This window comes from Loxodonta africana, chromosome 5, assembly GCF_030014295.1.
Source record: "Loxodonta africana isolate mLoxAfr1 chromosome 5, mLoxAfr1.hap2, whole genome shotgun sequence".
Taxonomy (NCBI): domain Eukaryota; kingdom Metazoa; phylum Chordata; class Mammalia; order Proboscidea; family Elephantidae; genus Loxodonta; species Loxodonta africana.
The window spans coordinates 50,833,079-50,852,103 of NC_087346.1; the positions used below are offsets into that span (position 1 = coordinate 50,833,079).

The following is a 19,025-nucleotide window of genomic DNA, read 5'->3' on the forward strand; positions in this document are numbered from 1 at the left end:
TTCTATCTCCTAATCTATTTAAGGCCCTCTGGAATCTGGACTGACCCAGGTTTAATGTAGGGAAACAGGTTAACCCAGGAAAGACCAGACCCAGATGATGGAAAAATATCCTACCGGGAAGCAAAAGTAAGATTATATGTACAGTATGTTCACAATTCAATCTTCCTCTCTTTCTGTCTGTGTGTATGAGTTTACAGAAAATATTTATAAAAGTCTAGAAAGAAGTCAAATAAAAGTGTCCTTTCTGTTGGAAATACCTGACTTTCTTGGTGCTTTTCTTTATTTCCCAAATTTTCTATAATTACTATCATTAATACTACTTTAACTGTTTATTATGAATAATTTCACACATACAGGAAAGTAGAAAATGGTACCCACATACTCATTTTAGGTAGAATAACTTCTAACATTTTTCTGTATTTTCTTTATATATTTTTAGGTGAACGGTTTTAAAGAAAATTACAGCTATCATGACATTTTAGTCCTAAGTAATACAGCCTACATTGTAAAATATAGTTATAAATATTTTTAAACAAAGAAGGTCTAACAAAAGATAATGGGGGCAGGTCCTAGCAGCAAGGAGCTAGGCATAGCATGACCACAGAATCTGGAGGTGAGCCAGCAACGTATTATGACCCAGCTATGTGGACTGTTGTTGGTTTCAGGCAGGTTTGTATCAGGGAGTAGGAGCCAGAAATGCATGGGGTTAGAATAGAAATTTATCCTTTAAGGGAGCTTAAAAAAAAAAAAAGGCTAAGAGCATGGTTATGAAACCAGAGACTAGAGTAGGAAAGCCAGGTGAAAGCTTTCTCACAGAGCAAGGCAGGAGGTAGAGACCAGAACAAGGTTGACTGAACACTGATTACTCAAACCTCCAGTGTGGGGTCTCTTCATCCCCTGATTAGGTACACGATGGAGTCCAAGGCCCGGAGGGTCTGAGTCAACCTGGCCTCTTTTTATTTTCTAAATACTCATTGTGATTTGCCATTTTTACACATTTACTCATGCTATTTTTTCTTTGTGAAGTGTCATCTTTTTGCCTTCAACTGACAAAAATAGTACTGGTTCAAATGCCATCTTCTTCACTTCAGTGATCCTCCTTCCTGCCTGCCATTTGTAGTGTTTTTTTATCATCTATACATTGTGATGGCCCTCGGCTCACACCACCCTGCATTCTAACTATACATGCAGTGTATTGTCTGTCCTCTGTATTGCAGGCCTCTAGAGGGGGCAGCCATTTCTTCTTTATGTCAGTATCCCCTACACTGCCTTATATAATGTCATCATTCAACAGATTGATTTATGAATGAATGGAAAAATGAATGGATGAAACAAAGTGACCCCGCCCAAATGTGAAGAACCTGTGTGGGCAGATTTCCACACGCAAGTGGGAGGAAGCCACCATCACCCATAGGAGGAACAGAAAAACATGACAACTGAAGAGGAAACTCACTCAAGCCAAGGAGAGACCAAACTGTACACAGTTGCACACTATCATCCAGCCACCGGAGAATCACCTTCCTCTTTTAGAATCCAAGATTACAGAATTGTGTGCAGAAAGGGAACCAACCTTATTGCTCTAGTTGGCATGCTACTCTGGTAAATGGGTTCCATTAAAGTTTTGAATTTATTATATTTTTCTTAGCCTATTTAATTTCCCTAACTCTGAAATCTACACAAAATTCAATAAGGTTTGATCAATTAGGATATTGGCTTGGCTTTGTGGGCTTGTGTATACGTATTATGTGAAGAATAGAAAGAATAATATCTTTTAGGAATAAAGTTTTTGGTAGTAGTAACCACAGAACCTTCTATTTTTCTCTTAGTACACATTAGCATTAATAAGTAGTGCTTGTGTAATAAGAAGACAGAAACAAAAACAAAAGAAAAACCCAGTTGCTGTTGAGTTGCTTTCCACTTGTAATAACCCCATGTGCGTCAGAGTAGAACCATGCTCCACAAAGTTGTCAATGGATGATTTTTCAGGAGCAGGTCACTAGGTCTTTCTTCAGAGGTGCCTCTGGGTGGACTTGAACTGCAAACCTTTAATCTGCAGCCTAGAGCTTTAACCATTTGCACTACCCAGGGGCTCCAAGAAGAGAGAAGTTCGATGAAAAACTGAAAGAAACATTAGTGATTAAGTATGTACACTTGGAGCAAAACTCCTGGGCTTGACGGTTTACTAGTATTATAACCTTAGGCATATGATAAAAGCTCTGTCCTTCAGCTTTGTCATCTGTAAATGTGGATGACCTTAGTAATGGCACTTACCTCAATGCGCTGCTGTGGGAATGAAATCAGTTCATACGTGCAAAGGGATTAAAATAGTGCCTGGCACATGGTAAGCATCCAACATAACTAATTGTCATTATTAGAACATGTCATCTTTGCTTTGGTGAGTTCTGTAAAGCAGCATCACACAGTGGGGAGAGCATCAGCTTTGGGGTAAGTCAGGTCTAGGTGTGTCTCTCAGTTCTAACATTTAACAGGTCTAAGATCCCGACATTCACTTAACTTGTTTGAAGTTACCTCTGCATCTATTAAATGAACATAATAATAAAGTGTTATCGTGAAAGCTAAATGATGGAATGTACACGAAAGGCATGGTGCTGGCACACAGTAGGTGACCAATAAATATTGACTCATTTTTTTCTTTTTTTTTTTTTTTTTTTATCACAACAGGAAGGCAACCAGATTTGGTAGAATGACCATGGACTTAGACCCAAATACTCTGGGGCTTCAGGCAACCTGACTTCTCTGCTCTTACAGACTCTCCTCATCTTTAAAGGCAGAAAACTAATGCCTGTTGAAGATGGAAGCTAATATAGTGAACACTGTGAAAGCCAGAACTTGATGGGACTGCCTTGTTTTTCCGGATCTTGCCGAGTTTTCTGCCTTTGACAGGGTGCAGTCTTACCACTTTTCTATCACTCGTTTTAGTGGAAAATATTTGAGTTTTCCTTCTCTGACAGGTTTCTGCCTTACACAGGTTCTGGCTTTTGCAGGTTTTATTGTGTATGCAAAATCTCTACCTCATAATAGGGGCTTATTTTGGTAATTATCTTCTATCAGCAAACCACCATCTGAGGGCCAGTTCCCGCCTGCCACCTGTTTGTACTTGGACTGCCAGCTAAAGATGGTTTTACATTTTTAAGTGGTTGGAAAAAAAAATCAAGAAAATTTTGCAACTCATGAAAATTTCAGTGTCCATAAATACAGTTTTCTTTAATTTTTTTATTTTTAACACTGTCGTGCTCATTTGTTTCTTTATTGGTCCATGATGTCTTTCACATGGCATTGGCAGATGTGAATGGTTGCGATAGAGTTCGTAAGCAAAACCTAAACTATTATCTGGCCCCTTACAGAACAAGTTTGCTGACTCCTGATCTATTCTAACCCTCTTTCATTTGTGAAGATTAAGGAGCAAAGAATTAAAGACTTTTTGATTTATTATTTTAAATATCCAGATCTTAGAATCCAGTTTCTTGACTCTGGCTGACAAAGCCAAACATTTTGGTTCTTTTTTTTTTAATAGATTTTGAGATGTAGGAAAATATATATAACAAACGGGATATTTGTTATATTTATCACTTTAAAGAATATGTCTGACAGGGTCGTTTGAATATCTACCTTAAAAGAATTGTAAAATATTTTTATTTTTGTGTCTGCAGTTACATAGTTTAACTTGTAGGAACATTTGTTATAGGTGAAGAAATACTAGAATTTTAAATATTTAATTGGCTAGCAATTCTATGCCAGTTTATTACTTAGATGATGTCTCTAGTGTATTACTTGTTTTATTTCCCCTGTCTCTTCATTTTGAAAGCAACAGCTTGACCACAGTTCCTCCAACTCTTGCTTCTCACCTGCCATTCTCTACACTCCATTTGCCTCTTAGCCTTGTCTCTACTTGCCACCTTCTCCCCAAAATCTCACACTGCCAAAGCATGACTGAAGCTGAACAACAATTTAAGACGATTTTATTTCTGCTATGTTTTTAGACACTGATAAAGTACTTAAAAAATGGAAACCCTGGTGGCGTAGTGGTGAAGAGCTACAGCTGCTAACAAAAAGGTTGGCAGTCCAAATCCACTAGGCACTCCTTGGAAACTCTATGGGGGAGTTCTACTCTGACCTATAGGTTAGCTATGAGTTGGAATCGACTTGAAGGCAATGGTTTTGTTTTTTTTTTTTTTTCACAGTACTTAAGTACATTGATACATTTAAGATGAAAGAAAATACACATTTTTAGACTGATATTCTAAAATGAGATATAGAAATGCATATGAGTTGCTTGATTTAGATACTTTAGAAAATAATAAACCTGTGTTCTGAGCAAGTTGTCTATGTCCTAGAAAAGCAAGTGTTGGGATTTGCTGCAATTCAGAGTTCAATTTGCAGAACATACATATTCCAAGAAAGAAATTAGAGATCAAAGAACAATGACAAGCTTAGGATACCTGTCTAATTTAACCACTAAATTATCTGTTTATATCTATCAGGAATATATATACACATAAGAATTTACCAACTATTCAGATAACCTATTTTTTTTTTTAAATGAAGTTATTAAAACCAGCCACCTTTTATTAACTAACCACATCAAATCATTTTGTTTTTATTGAACTTTTTTAAAAAACTGAATTAATCGGAAGTTTTGGTACAGATTATATGTCACCAGTAGGTTAACGATTCCAAGAAAAAGAGTTTCATTTATATTGAGTTTCACCTCCCAAGAACTCATCTCACCTATAGTAGCCTGGGAATATAGATTACCAAGCACATAAGAATTACAGGTTAATGATTCAATAAGTCTCTGAGTGATAGCCCAAGAGCCTGGCTTTAGTGCCTTGACTTTGTGACACCTATTTTGGATGCTCAGAAGGGCAGAGAGACCCAGGAACACTGATTTCCCAATAAAAGATTACTAAAGGAGTTCCCAGGTGCCATAAACAATTAAAACACTCGGCTGCTAACTGAAAGGTTGGAGGTTGGAGGATGGAGTTCACCCGTAGGTGCCTTAGAAGAAAGCCTGGTGATTTACTTCCAAAGCTCACAGCCATTGAAAACTCTATGGAGCACAGTTCTGCTTGACATACATGAGGTCACTGTGTGTCGGAATCAACTCAAGAGCAAAATTTTTTTTTTTAATTTATCAAAAATTCTAGCTGTTTTATCTGATGTATCATATGAAGGTATAGTTCAATTGGAAGACCTCAACTTTTAAACCAAAAGACAGGAAGTATTGAGAACTTTCATGATAATAAACACTAAAATGTGCAATTTTTGCACTCTTAATGCAGATAGATTTCATTCTTATTTCATCTTTCCTATGGTTAAGAAAACAGGCTTTGAAGGGTTGGAATTCCAGCTCTGCTATTCAATTGATGTGTGGCAAGTTATTCAACCCTGTGGTGCCCATTTTCTATGTTCCTAAGATGAAAATGATAAGAGTTTCTATGTCCTTGGGTTGTTGCGAAGATTTAGAGCTATGAATCAAGACAAAAAGGCCAGGCTTCACCGTTCCTGACTCACAGATGTCAAAACCAGCCTGGTGAGTGCATTCCATGTGTTTTAGACTGGTCTAGTTTCTCTAGGAAGTCATTTACTCCTCTCTCGTGTAATACTTACTTCTTTTATTAAATATCCAGATAAGTTGTGTCATCTGGGTCCCTTTTAATGACAGGACTCGGATGACTCCACCTACTAACTTCATAACCTGTTTGAGGCAGAATGTTTTCTGTTTTGAACTAACTTATCCTCTTCCTGAATTGTTGGTATTTGAAAGGCTCAGATTTGCCCCTATAGACGTGGGCATACACAAGGGCTCACAAAGACAGTGTCAGGAGAAATAAATACATATGTGAGTTTGTTTCAGATACTTCCTCATTCTTTCGTTTTGAAAAAGTCCCTTTGGCTTACAGTAGGCTAGGCTTTCTGTTTATCTTACCGTTGATATAGCCCTCTTACTCTCAATAGCTCAGCAATCAAAACCCTTTAACAACACAATTATTAATCAATCAGAGCAATAACAAGTAAACTAAGCAATATCAACTCATGTATCCCAATTCTGTCCCTATTCTCAAAACAATGCCCAGCAGCTGATTTCTGTTCCAATTTGTCAATCTGTTTTCACATCTGGAAAAACAATGTACGTTTTTGTAATGCAATTAGTCCCACACAGGAAAATCCCTAACAGACTTAAACCAGTAAAGCGGAAAAATAGAACAGCAGGAGTGGCAGTGAAGAACGGGGTGCTGAAAATAACCATTGACTGAAGTAAGCGTTTGGGTAGGAGTAGGGGCTTAGTGTTCACCCAAGAAGCACTTAGAAAAGTGGACTTGCTCTCTTACCCCAGGTCCTGGAGCAGCTCGGCGTCTCCATCCGATCTGCTCCACAGGTCTGAGGGATCCTGGGTGCTCATCTTCCCTTCTAGCGTTTCTGCTCTGCCCATTCGCGCTCCTCACCCACCTCACGTCCACAGAGCCCCTGCCAGGTGCTATGGGGGAGATGCAGAGAGAGCTGGGCTCCAGTGCTCCTCACACTCTCTCGCTTTTCAGTGAGAGAGAAGCCTACTGTAGTTGTGAGCCTCCAGCAGGCAAGGAAGTGAAACTCGGTTACTCCTCCCAATGACACTCACCACCCTGGCCCTGAGGCTCTTGCAGAAGAGTTCTGTCAATCAAATAGTATGCAAATTTAGGTGCTACCTCTAGGACACCCACGCCAAGGCAGGCAACACGTGGTTTCTGTCAAAAGAAACAAGAATGAGACCCCCGCCCCCAGCTAAGTTTGGACTATTAATTCAGATCTTCTCACACCACGTCTTTTCCCTAATGCTATTAGCCTCTGGTTTGTGGAGGTCGCATGCCTCATTCACCCTCACACAAGGAACACGAAGAAACCTTCTGCATCCAGAAAATCTTTAGAGTGTGTGAAAAAATTAGGGTCAAACTGCTAGCTTTGATCCTATAGCTGTGTTTTAGTACTTTCTCAATATTTCTGCTTAACTAGCAAAGCTTTCCAACATCCCTTGATGTTCAGGTTGAGGATGATTCAGAGACAATTACGGTTTCCTTTGTTGAAGAAGGATTAGATAAGAGGAAGGTAGGAAAAGGTTGTAAGGGACCATCCTGATGCCACTTAATGCATCACGTTAGAACTTCCGGAGTCCTTGAGCTGCACTCTCTTCACTGGGATTACCTACAGCTGGCTTTGCCTCAAAGTCCTGAGGAGAAACTGCAGCAATGCTGAATCCTTGGGAAGCAGAACAGCATTCAGTAACAAATGATGGGCTCCTGCCTTCTGCTGTCTCTCTGTATGCACTCAAAGGGAAGAATGTGCTTCTGGACACACACACACACACACTCTTGCATCACTCCCTGACTCACTCGGTGTTCACCAGGGTTGTCTATAACCTACTCTTCACAGTGTGTCTGTGATCTAGCACAATTAGTATCACCAAGAGCTTGTTAAAGGCGGGGCTTGTCGGTACAGTGGTTAAGCGCTTGGCTGCTAACCCAAAAATCCGTGGTTCTAGCCCACTGGCCACTCTGCAGGAGAAATATGTGGCAGTCTGCTTTTGTAAACATTTACAGCCTTGGAAACCCTACGGGGTGTTCTACTCTGTCCTATAGCATCACCCTGAGTCTGAATCAACTTAATGGCAATGGGCTTGGTTTGGTGGCGCAGTGATTTAGCTCTGGGCTGCTAACCAAAACGTCAGAAGTTCGAACCCATCAAGCTGCTCTGCAGGAGAAAGATGTGGCAGTCTGCTTCCGTAAAGATTAACCCAAACCAAACACACTGCTGTGGAGTCAATTTCAACTCATAGAGACCCCATACGGTTTCCAAGGCTGTTAATCTCTACGGAAGCAGACTGCCACATCTTTCTCCCTCAGAGCCACTGGTGGTTTCCAACTGCCAACCTTTTGGTTAGCATCCAATTGCCCTAAACACTGTACCACTAGGGCTCCTCCATAAAGATTACAGCCTAGGAAATCCTATGGGGCTGTTTAGGGTCATTTAGGGTAGGGTCACTATGACTGCAATAGGAGGAGCTTTTTAAGGAGCCCTTAGTGACACAATAGGAGCCTTAGTGGTGCAGCGGTTAAGCGTTTGCCTGCTAACCAAAAGGTTGGCAGTTTGAATCCACCAGCCACTCCTTGGAAACACTACGGGGCAGTTCTACTCTGTCCTATTGGGTTGCTATGAACTGGAATCAACTTGAAGGCAGCAGGTTTGGTTTTGGGGTTTAGTAGCATAATGATTACACTCCAGGCTGCTAACTCAAAGGTCAGAAGTTGAGCCTACCCAGTGGCTCTGTATAAGAAAAGACCTGGAAATCTGCTTTGGTAAGATTATGGAAAAAAAAAAAAAAGCTCAAACCTTTTGCCGTTGAGTTGATTCCAATCCATAGCGATCCTATGGGACAAAGTAGAACTACCACAACGTTCTCCTGTGGAGCAGCTGGTGGGTTTGAACCACTGACCTTTTTGGTCAGCAGCTGAGGGCTTAACCACTATGCCACCAGGGCTCCTTCTGTAAATGTTACAGCTTTGGAAACCCAATGGGGCAGTTCTACTCTGTCATATAGTGTCGCTATAATTTAACTCAATAGCACACAAGGACAACAACAACAAGAGTTTATTAGAATGCAGAATCTCAGGATCTACCCCAGCTCTTTTGCACCAGCCTCTACCATTAAATAAGATCCCCAGGTAATTCCTGTACACATTGAGGTCTGAGGACGACTGCTGTACAAGCAGTCCCCAGGTTCGAACGACATTCGTTCCTAAATGGGCCTTTAAGTCGAATTTGTGGGTAATTTGGAACAGGTGCATAAGGTTCTTATTTAGCCTTACTTTAGTACAAGAAAGGAAACCCTGTGGCGTACTGGTTAAGAGCTATGGCTGCTAACCAAACGTCGGCAGTTTGAATCCACCAGGCACTTCTTGGAAACCCTATGGGGTAGTTCTCTTCTGTCCTATAGTGTCACTATGAGTCAGAATTGACTTGATGGCAATGGGTTTTAGTGCAAGAAAAGGCTTGATGTCTTTTCAGTGATTTAAAAGCTGCACATGCAGCAGGTAAAGGTGACTGTGAGGCATAATTTGTTGCCGGTAGAGGTTGGTTCGATCTTTTTAAAGGGAGGGCAACCTGACATAACATTAAAGTGCAAGTACGAGTAGTCCCTAAGTCCAATGTTAGTAACTTTGGGACGGCCTTACAGGATACCAGGATGGCAGTGCTTCTACTCAAGGGCTCAGGTTGTTGTAGTGCTACAGGCCAACATACAAGAGTTCTTCTCTCTGGGTGTCTTTCCATCTTTCCTTAATATTCTTCCCTATTACCACTGCTTGTCAGTGATTTTGGGGACTCTGGAAAACTCTTTTGGCCAGGGAGAAATTCCTGAGGCTTTAGAGACAGTCCGGAGGAGATTAAGCTCTGATAATAGATGGATAACTTATTGCACATGCACACGTTAAGTTCTTTGGCTGCAGTTGGTTCTGTGACAGAGAGGGCCCATCCAGGCCAGTGAGGGCCTGCATGTGCACACAGAGGAGATAAGGGAATAGTCTGTGCGGCAGACTTCCTGTTCCCTTTCTGGGTCCCTTTGTTCAGAGTTTTGTTATCTATTTCATTTCTATTTTAGCAGATTCTGGCTTTTCTTTTTTTAACTTCTTTCTTTTTGCAGGAGGTAGGCGGAGTAGCAGGATTTGCTAAAATGACTCCTCCTTCCTTTTTAATCTTCCCATCCATCTCCCTTTCTCATTTGTTCCTTTTCATCTGCTGCCCTTTCCTTTAATGTAATTCTTCCATTTTGTCACTTATTCCATTTTTCCCAGGATCCCTCCTCCAGTGTTGTAATGGTTCCAGTTGCTGCAGTGTTGCCACCTAGGTCCAAGACAATGCTGGATAACCATAAAAATGTATTTGGCAATGTATTTTACATTAGCTTCTTCAGGTGTCATAATGTTTTTTATTCAGAACAAAACAAAAAACCCTCAACTTTTGTTCCCAACACCTGTAAGCAAGTGCAAGGTATATATATATATTTAAACACGTAAGAGAATTTGGAGGAGATCTTATTTTGTCCAGGTTTTAATTTCTTCATCAGAAGAAAGGGCTTATAAGACTTGGCACTCCTCTAAAGAGAACTTTTTAAAAAGAATCTACATTTCCATAAAGCTAAAGAACTTTTTTCAATCTTTTCCTAATTTATGTATGAAGAGATCCCAAATATCGTAGTGCCTGCTTTTCATCTGATCATCTGCAAATGGCAATCCTATTCATACCTCAGTGGAGGAAAATGACCCTCTGAGTATTCTCGGTTAACTGTTTTCTGTTAACCAAGCATAATCTCTTCTTCGCCACCATTACGTTAGTGGGAGATAAAGGATATATGTGGAAAAAGAAATCATAGTTTGGGGTTACTATGACTTGGGGTTACCATGACTTCAGATAACCATTGCTTTGGGTTACCATGGCTTATGGTTGAGGGACCCGCACTCTACTTCCCACTCCCTAATCTCTCCATCCATGAAGAAAGAAGAAACCATAGTTATATATTAAATTGGAGCAGAGGAATAGCAGTGAAAGAAGTAACTCACCAAAGGGAGGGCTTTTGTTTCTCCTCTTAATTCTGTAGCAAGCTCAGAGCTGCCTGCCATATTGCTTCTTAAAAATACGTCAACTGAAGTTTTTATTCAAGCCACCACCTCTATGCTCTCTGCCACAATTATGTAATCACTTAATATAGTAGTCAAAGGCTAAGGTAATTGTCTTGAATTAACTGGTAATCTAATTCTTTTTCTTCTCTTGTCCATATAAGCAGTCCTAGCTTCTTTGTTGGATAAAGGCATCTGCATATAGCTGTAACTCACCAACTTCAAGGTATAAAATTCTTCCTAATTCCTTCTCCTCCCAGAAGAATAAGAAACTTAAAAGCAGAGAGAGAAAGAGAGAGACAGAGAGAGAGAAGAAGTGTCCACAGGAGGGGAAATGAAAGAAACTTTTGTTTTACCTTCCCAATACAAGAGGTTAGGGTTTCCTGGATAATTTAAAATCAGTGGCATGAGCTTCAAGATGCTCAGTAAATATTTCATGATGGTAATTTTAGTTCACTGAGAAACAAAAGACAGCCAAGTGGAGATGTCAGCTAGACAGATTGATATCCTTGTGGATCAGGTTTGGTTTCATATAATTCCTGCCTCTGTTTCCCTTGCCATCCGCTGTTCTTGCTGCTATTCTCATCATTCTTCTTGGGAATGATCTCCTTCCACTCTACTTGCATTTGTCAACTTTTCTTTGGCTAACCACTTAGTCCCTTAGCTTTGGTTGTTCAGATGCTGAAATACATCCATACCAGTTAGTCAGTAGCCATGCCCTGAGCCCCTGAATGTCCCCCGTCACCTTGGCCATCTGTGTGCCTCCCCAGACACCTGAGGCTTTTCTACTACTTAGTGACTGAAGGGGGCCTCCAGGACCCTGTTCCAGTACTATGGCCAGCATCTGTGTCTGTTCTGATCATTCAGTGCTTTGTGGTATATTGATCGTTAAACACATTTTCAAACAGGTTTATTGAGGTATAATTTACATACCATAAAGTTCCTTTAAGTGTACAACTTAAATGATTTTTAGCAAATTCATAGTTGTGTGACCATCACCACAATCCAAGTTTAGAATGTTTTCACCACCCAAAAAAAGATCCTTTGAACCCATTTGCAGTCTAAATGTTCTGAATACCATTTCTGTTTAGCTATACCTGAAATTATATAGGTGCTTTACTTGTTGTGGCAAATGATATAATTTTTATATATTTGTCCCATCCCATATGCTCTTCTGCAATGTGACTTTGGCACTCGTTCATCAAGAGGCGGTGCCTAATTCTCCTCTCTTGAATCTGATCTGGCCTTAGTGACTCATTTGTGACCAATAGAATGTAGTGGAGATGACATTGAGTGACTGAGGCTAGGTCAGAAGAAGCCTTGCTGCTCTTTCCTACCTTGGTCTCTTGGAAGGCTCTTCACACATTCCCTCCAGGGATGTTCCCTTTTGGAATCCAGCTGTCAAGCTGAAAGAAGCCCAATAAGTACTGTGTAGATGCCCCAGGGGACAATCCCAGAAGAGCCCAGCTCACATTATCTCAGTCCAGGAGCTGGGCATGTGATTGAAGAAGCCTCTAGATTATTCCAGCCCCCAGCCTTCAAGTCACTCCCAGTCGTTCAAGTCTTGCTGACTGAGGCTCCAGACACTGAAGAGCAGAGGCAAGTCATCCCCCCTATTCCCTGATGCAATTTTTGGTCTACAGAATACATGCACACAATAAAATGGTTGCTCTTTTGTACAACACAGCTTGGAATGGTTTCTTGCAGAGTAATAGATAACTGAAACATTTGTTTATTATCTTGGTCACTTCCTAGAATGTGAGCTCCATGAGGCAGGGACTTTGTGTGTTTTGATCGCTATGTACCTATAGAACTTAGAACAGAGGTTCTTAACCAGGAGACATTTTGCTCCCCAGGGGACTTTTAGCAATATCTGTAAACATTATTTAGCTGTCACAATTTGAGGGGTGCTACTGACTGATATCTTGTATATATAAGTCAGGGAAGCTTCTAAACGTTCTGTAATGCACAGGACAGCCCCCACCATGAAGAATTATCTGGCCTAAAACATCAATAGTGCTGAGGTTGGGAAACTCTTGTCTACCTCAAACAGTTTTTTCTCACTCCAACAGGGCACTAAAAGCTAGAGATCGTAAGTCCACTGAGGTAAGGACTGGCTTATACTTGTTTGTCTCTATAATGCTTAGCATACTGCCCCTATAAAGATAACCCACCACACCGACCGCCGTCAAGTCAATTCTGACTCGTAGTGACCTTAAAGAACAAAGTAGAACTGCCCCATAGAGTTTCCAGGGAGTGCCTGGTGGATTTGAATTGCCAACCTCCTGGTTAGCAGCTGTAGCACTTAACCACTACTCCACCAGGGTTTCCCCCTATAAAGAGTAACTGTGATGTTCTGGTGAAAAATGAAAGAAACTCTTCAAATACAGTAATAACATATTTACCTCTTTCAGAATATATCTTTTATTCATGAAGTTTGATGCCAGGAAGGATTATTTACCCCTTTAGTCCAAAATCCTCACGCCAATGAAGAAAATGAAGGCCAGAAGAAATTTTAGTAATTTGTCTGAAATGGTCAGGTCAGTTAGCAGCTTAATAGGACTGGAACTCAGTTTTCCTTATAGTCTAATGCTTTTTCTTCCATTATATTCTTTTGCTTGATACATATAAAGCTAACCAAATACTATTGAGTGGATTCCTACTTATAGTGACCCTGTAGGACAGAGTCGTACTGCCCCATAGAGTTTCTAAGGACTGCCTAGTGGATTTGAACTGCCAACCTTTCGGCTAGCAGCCATAGCTCTAAACCGCTACACTACCAGGGTTTCCTTGATACATACCCAAAAAACACTAAACCCAGTGCTGTTGAGTCGATTCCAACTCATAAAGACCCTATAGACAGAGTAGAACTGCCCCATAGAGTTTCCAAGAAGCGTCTGGCGGATTCGAACTGCTGACCCTTTGATTAGCAGCTGTAGCACTTAATCACTATGCCACATATAGCAGCACTTAAAGTAGAAAGAGCAAGAATTATCATTCCTAGTTAGAGAGGAGAAAACTGGGCATGGAGAGAGATTTGTGCAAATTCATCCATCTAAAGAAAGAGTGGAATTGAAGTCAGAAGCCTTGCCTTCTCATATGCTTCTCTGCACTTTTACCGAACTGTCTCCAAAGAGCAAAAGCAGCCCAGGAAAAGGGGGCTATGCTGCAGGCACAAGGTGAAGCCCTGTACACTGTACACTACACAAAGTGTCCTCACAGAAGACATGGCTAAGGGGCCTTCGTAAGAGCCTTGATACAAAGTGCAGACCAGGAGAACACAAAGGAGCTCGGTTTTCAGCACACATGAAGCATAGTCTCTGGGAACTCAGAAATAACTGGGGGGGCGGGTCTGAGTGGATGAGTGGCTGAGGTTCTGCCTCTTTTAAGAGGGGGCTGAGAATGAGTAAGCACAAGTCAATTAAATTGGGATATTGAGGTCACTCTTCATTTTTACCTACCAGGAGGGCTGGTGGTTCAATGGCTAAGTTCTTGGCTGCTAACCAAAAGGTTAGTGGTTCAAACCCATTAGCAGCTCCATGGGAGAACAATGTGTCAGGCTGCTTCCAGCCGTGGAAACCCTATGGGAGAGTTAGATCTACTCTGTCCTATAGGGTTGCTATGAGTCAGAATCCACTCAATCGTAGTGGGTTTGGTTTTTTTGGTATCTATCTTGTGCTCAAGCCCGTAATTGGTGATCATTCAGTTCTGCGTAGTTGTAGGAAGCCAGGCCAATTGGTTCATCGCTGGTATTTTTCTAACAGATAATGTCAAAACAACTGAAGCTTTGCCCTAGAATAAGAAACACAATCAACCTTAGTAGTTATGATGAAACTGCTCGCCCCTGCGAGTGGCAGGGATATTGGTCTTTTACAAAGGTGGAAATAAGGGACATATTTAGGATCAAGTTAACTAGATATTTAATTAGATTTAGAAAGATTCATGAGGTTTCTAAAGGTCTAGAAAAAGAAAAATGTGATCAAAAAGGAGAAACTTAATAAGGGTCCATAGAAACATTATATAATAATGTATCTATAAATTGAGTTCCCATAATCACTTTCATTTGAATATCTTCAATGCTATGTTAGTCAGAACAGGTATTATTATTCTTTTTATTTTTAATATTTGAGAAAATTGGGGTTCAGAAATGTAAGGAACTTGCTAATAATTAGCAGCATTGGGAAGAGACTTCGTATGTGTTCAGTTCAGAAAAGAATATCCACTCCGGATATGTTGCCCAGAGAGGGATATAATGTAGAAAACTTGTTATAAGGATGTTGGAAGAGCTAGAGGAGTAAAAGGAGCATCATGAAACTGTAACTATCTTTGAGCTAGGCTACACGAGCCAGGCTACACACTGGTTGCTAAATTGTTAAAGACACTGACGCTGCGGTCATAGCTGCCACTGCTGGTATGGGGAACCCAGGGGGACGTGCTCCTGCTGATGTTGCTGAATACTGGTACCAGCACTCCTGGAACTTGTAGTTGCTGCCCATTGCTGCTGTCTGCCCCTGCTGTTGCTATTGGAGGCACTATCTGAAGCAAAAAAAAAAAAAAAAAAGTCTCCAACGGGAAGTCAGCTGGTAAGAAAATCAGTGAAATGTAGTTTGTGGGCTTCCAGCCCCCTATGATAAAAAGAGGACAGAGAAGGTCAGTAAGGGAGCTGAGAGCCAACAGATAAATGACTGGCACACAATATCTTCATCTCGGGTTCTTTCTACTATACCTCATTTTCTTTTGTTAGGGCATGCTAAAGATAGACCCAAATTTTCATAGTTCAACAGAGAAGATTTCTTAGTCACAGAGTGGACAGGGCAGTGGGGCAGCCCTCTAGCTCATAGACTGGGGGTAGGAAATCAGGCTGACGTGGCTGTACTGTCTTTAACACATGGGTTTTAAGGTTGTCCTTAGTTTTACAAGCCCAGTCAGCCACAAGGGTTAACGAACACGGAGGAACAGATGAGGGAACTTACTATGGGCCACGGCAATAAGAGGCACGCTAAACCACTCTCATTCCACGGAAGGTGAGTTAGCCCTGTGGCTATACTTAACTTCAAGAAAGCCTGGAAAACGTAACCCAGCTGTGTTCCAAGAAAAGGAGAGAATGGATTTTTGTGTACTGTCAGTGGTGTCTGCCACACCTCTCAGGAATGTAAGGATCTGCTTTACATCCCTCAAATCAATCTTTAAAGCACAGAATAAAGACCTCTGGCTTGAAGAGCAGTTCATATGAAAAACAGTTGTAGGTTTTGGTAGCTTTCTTACTCACTGTGAGACACCTGTGAGGTATGACTGAAAAAGAAAGATTAGGGACATTTTAGGCAACATTAACAGGAGCAAATGGTGCCAATATCAAGGGAGGTCCAAGTCCAATATCAAGGGAGGTCCAAGTCCTATGCCGTTTTACTGGCGAGACGGTATCTTGATTATTGTATCTCTTTTTTGTCTGCCACTCTAGAGGACTCTAACAAACTAAATTGTGTCCAACTAGGATGGTGGAATAGCTGACAAATCTGGAAAGAAAAAAAAAAGAGGGGAATGTGATGGTTGTCTCTAAGGGTCTGAAGGTCTGTAGAGTGGAAAGTAGGCTTAGTGTGTGTAGCTTCAGGAGACGACGCAGGACTCAGTCTTCTGGGTAGAAGTTGTACAGCAGCAAATTTGGAACCAATGTAAGAAAATTTTTAATATAAGAGCTTCCCAATTGTGGAACCTCATAAAAAAATAGTGAGTTTACCTGCACACAAATGTTTCTATCAGCTTTATTCATAATTGCCTCAAACGGGAATAAACCAAGATGCCCTTCAATAGGGGAATGGATAAAGTATGTGGTACATTCATACAATGGAGTATTATTGGCAATAAAATGCAATAAGCTATCAAGCCATTGAAAGACATAGAGGAGCCTTAAATGCATACTGCTAAGTAAAAGGAACCCAGTGCCGTCGAGTGGATTCCGACTCATAGCAAAGGAGTTAGTCTGAAAAAGCTACATACAGTATGATTCCAACTATATGACACTCAGGAAAAGGCAAAAGTCAAGAGATCAGTGGTTGCTAAGGGTCCTGCGGTAGGGGAGGAAGAGGCGGAGCACGGATATTTTTAGAGCAGTGAAACTATTCTGTGTGATACTGTAACAATGACATCATACATTCGTCAAAAACCGTAGGGCGGTAGGACACAGTGAACCTTAATATAAACTATCGACTTTAATAATAATAATGTTAACTGTTAATAATAAGGTATCAATATTGTCTCATCAATTGTAAGTAGTGTACCACATGAATGCAAGGCTTAACCATAGGAGAAACATTGCAGAGGGGAGGGAGGACTATGGGAACTCCCGTTGCAGGGCAATTTTTCTGTACATCTAAAACTGCTCTAAAAATAAAATCCACTAAAAATAATGAGTTTTCTCATGCAGTTTTTAGTAAAAAAAAAATTTCAAACGGTGAATATCTATCTGTATGGGCAAAGGATTTGAAGAGAAATTCATAAATGAGAAAACGCAAATGGAAAATTCCACTAGAAATGAAAGAAAAATAAATTGTAACAGCAGTGGGGTTCTTTATTTTTTTACCTATCAAATTAGCAAAAATTAAAACAAAACAAATACAAAAGCAGCCACCTGATAATGCTCAGTGTTGACGAGGTTTGGGGTGATTGGCATCTTCATACACTACTTCGGCCCTGTGAGTTGGCCACTTAACAGTACGTCTCTGAGGTCTTCAAAGAGCATTTAATCTCTGACCCAGTCATTCCATTTCTGGGGGTTTTTACCAAAATAATTAGACAAAGACAGCAATAATACAATAATCTTTATTGTTACATTATTTTTTTAAGAGTAACATACTGAAAGAAACCTAAATGCACATCAACGGAATGGTTAAGAAACGTATGCCGTATCCATAGAGTGGAATATTATTTAGCCTTTAAAATGTTATGGATTTTTAATGTAAGTACACTAACTATCTCAATGATGTAAAGAAAAAATTGATAATAGAAGGACATGCAGAAAATATGCCAAAACGTAGGCTGGAAGCAGCTCTGAATAGTGAAATTATGGGCAATTTAAAAAATGCTTTGTTATATTACTTCTGTATCTTGCAAGTTAGAAAATGTCCCTTTATAAACAGGAGATAAGAAGGGGAAAATCTATTTAAAAAAAAAAAAGGAAGTAACATGTTCTTTCACTTAAATATTAGGTTAGAGGCCAAATAGTGGGTTGAGGAGGGAGTGGGGAGTGGTCTGTCCCAGTTGGGAGGAATATTTTATCACCGACAGTATTTAGAATTGTTGTCTGGTGATCATACAAAGCAGACTGACTTCTTGTTGATTTTATTATTGTTTCTAAGTGCATCTTCCCTGGTGGCACAGTGGTTAAGGGCTCAGGCTGCTAACCAAAAGGTCAGCAGTTTGAATCCACTAGCTGCTCCTTGGAAACCGTATGGGGCAGTTCTACTCTGTCGCATAGGGTTGCTATTAGTTGTAATCGACTCAGCTATAACGGGTTTGGTTTTTGTGGTTTGGGGTAAACTAATCCCAACCCTCTATACCTACCTGATATGTCACTGGTGAAAAGGATTCTTATATTTAGAGGAAAGCTATTCTAAATAATTTTTAAGATTCCTTTTATCTTTGAGATACTGTGGCTCTTCTGAAAAAATCATTCAGGGTTCCTGAAGCGCTGTGAGTTAGAACCTACTTGATGGCAATAGGGTTTTTTTTTTTTTTTTTTGGTTTTTGAAGCACATTATGCTTTGTATTGAAGCCAAAAAAAAAAAAAAAGCAATTGCCATCAAGTTGATTCTGACTCAGGGTGACTCATGTGTTTCAGAGTAGAACTGCACTCCATAGGGTTTTCATGGCTGTGACCTTTTGGAAGCAGATTGCCAGGCTTTTCTTCTGAGGCACATCGGGGTGGGTTCAAACTGCTAACTTTTCAGTTAGTCGCCAAGCACTTAACCGTTTGTGCTACCCAAGGACCCAGGAACCATTTGTATTTAACAAAACACCTCTTATCAAAGTGACTCAACACGCCTTCGCACAGGACAGTGCTGTACATTGTTTCAATCATTTTAAGAAAGCATATGGCCCTGTGGTTTAAGAGTGCTTTGTTGTACATGACTCCTAATTTCCTACAACTGCAGTATGGCTTTCTTATCAGGTAATGCAAACAGATGAAGTGATATTATGCTCCCTTCTGTAAGGCCTTTCTTCAGCACTCGCTACCATTTTAAGGCACTGCGCCTTAAAAATATGCAAACATCTGCACTTGAGGGTTAGTGTGACAGGTGCTGTTTATGCCGTTGAAGTGAGGCACCATCTGTATGGAAAGGTCACGCTTAATCATCTTGGCAC

At 40.5% G+C, this 19,025-nt stretch overlaps 1 protein-coding gene across 1 annotated transcript in view; it reads right to left on the minus strand.

The window, feature by feature from the left end:
- Positions 1-6,613, minus strand: part of DAPP1 (dual adaptor of phosphotyrosine and 3-phosphoinositides 1) — a 67,023-nt gene extending 60,410 nt beyond the window's left edge. The window contains exon 1 of the mRNA XM_003410468.4: positions 6,354-6,613. Coding sequence (XP_003410516.1) covers positions 6,354-6,454 — 101 coding nt within the window. The 5' untranslated portion in view covers positions 6,455-6,613. The remainder of the gene's footprint in view (positions 1-6,353) is intronic.
- Between the last annotated feature and the right edge of the window lie 12,412 nt (positions 6,614-19,025).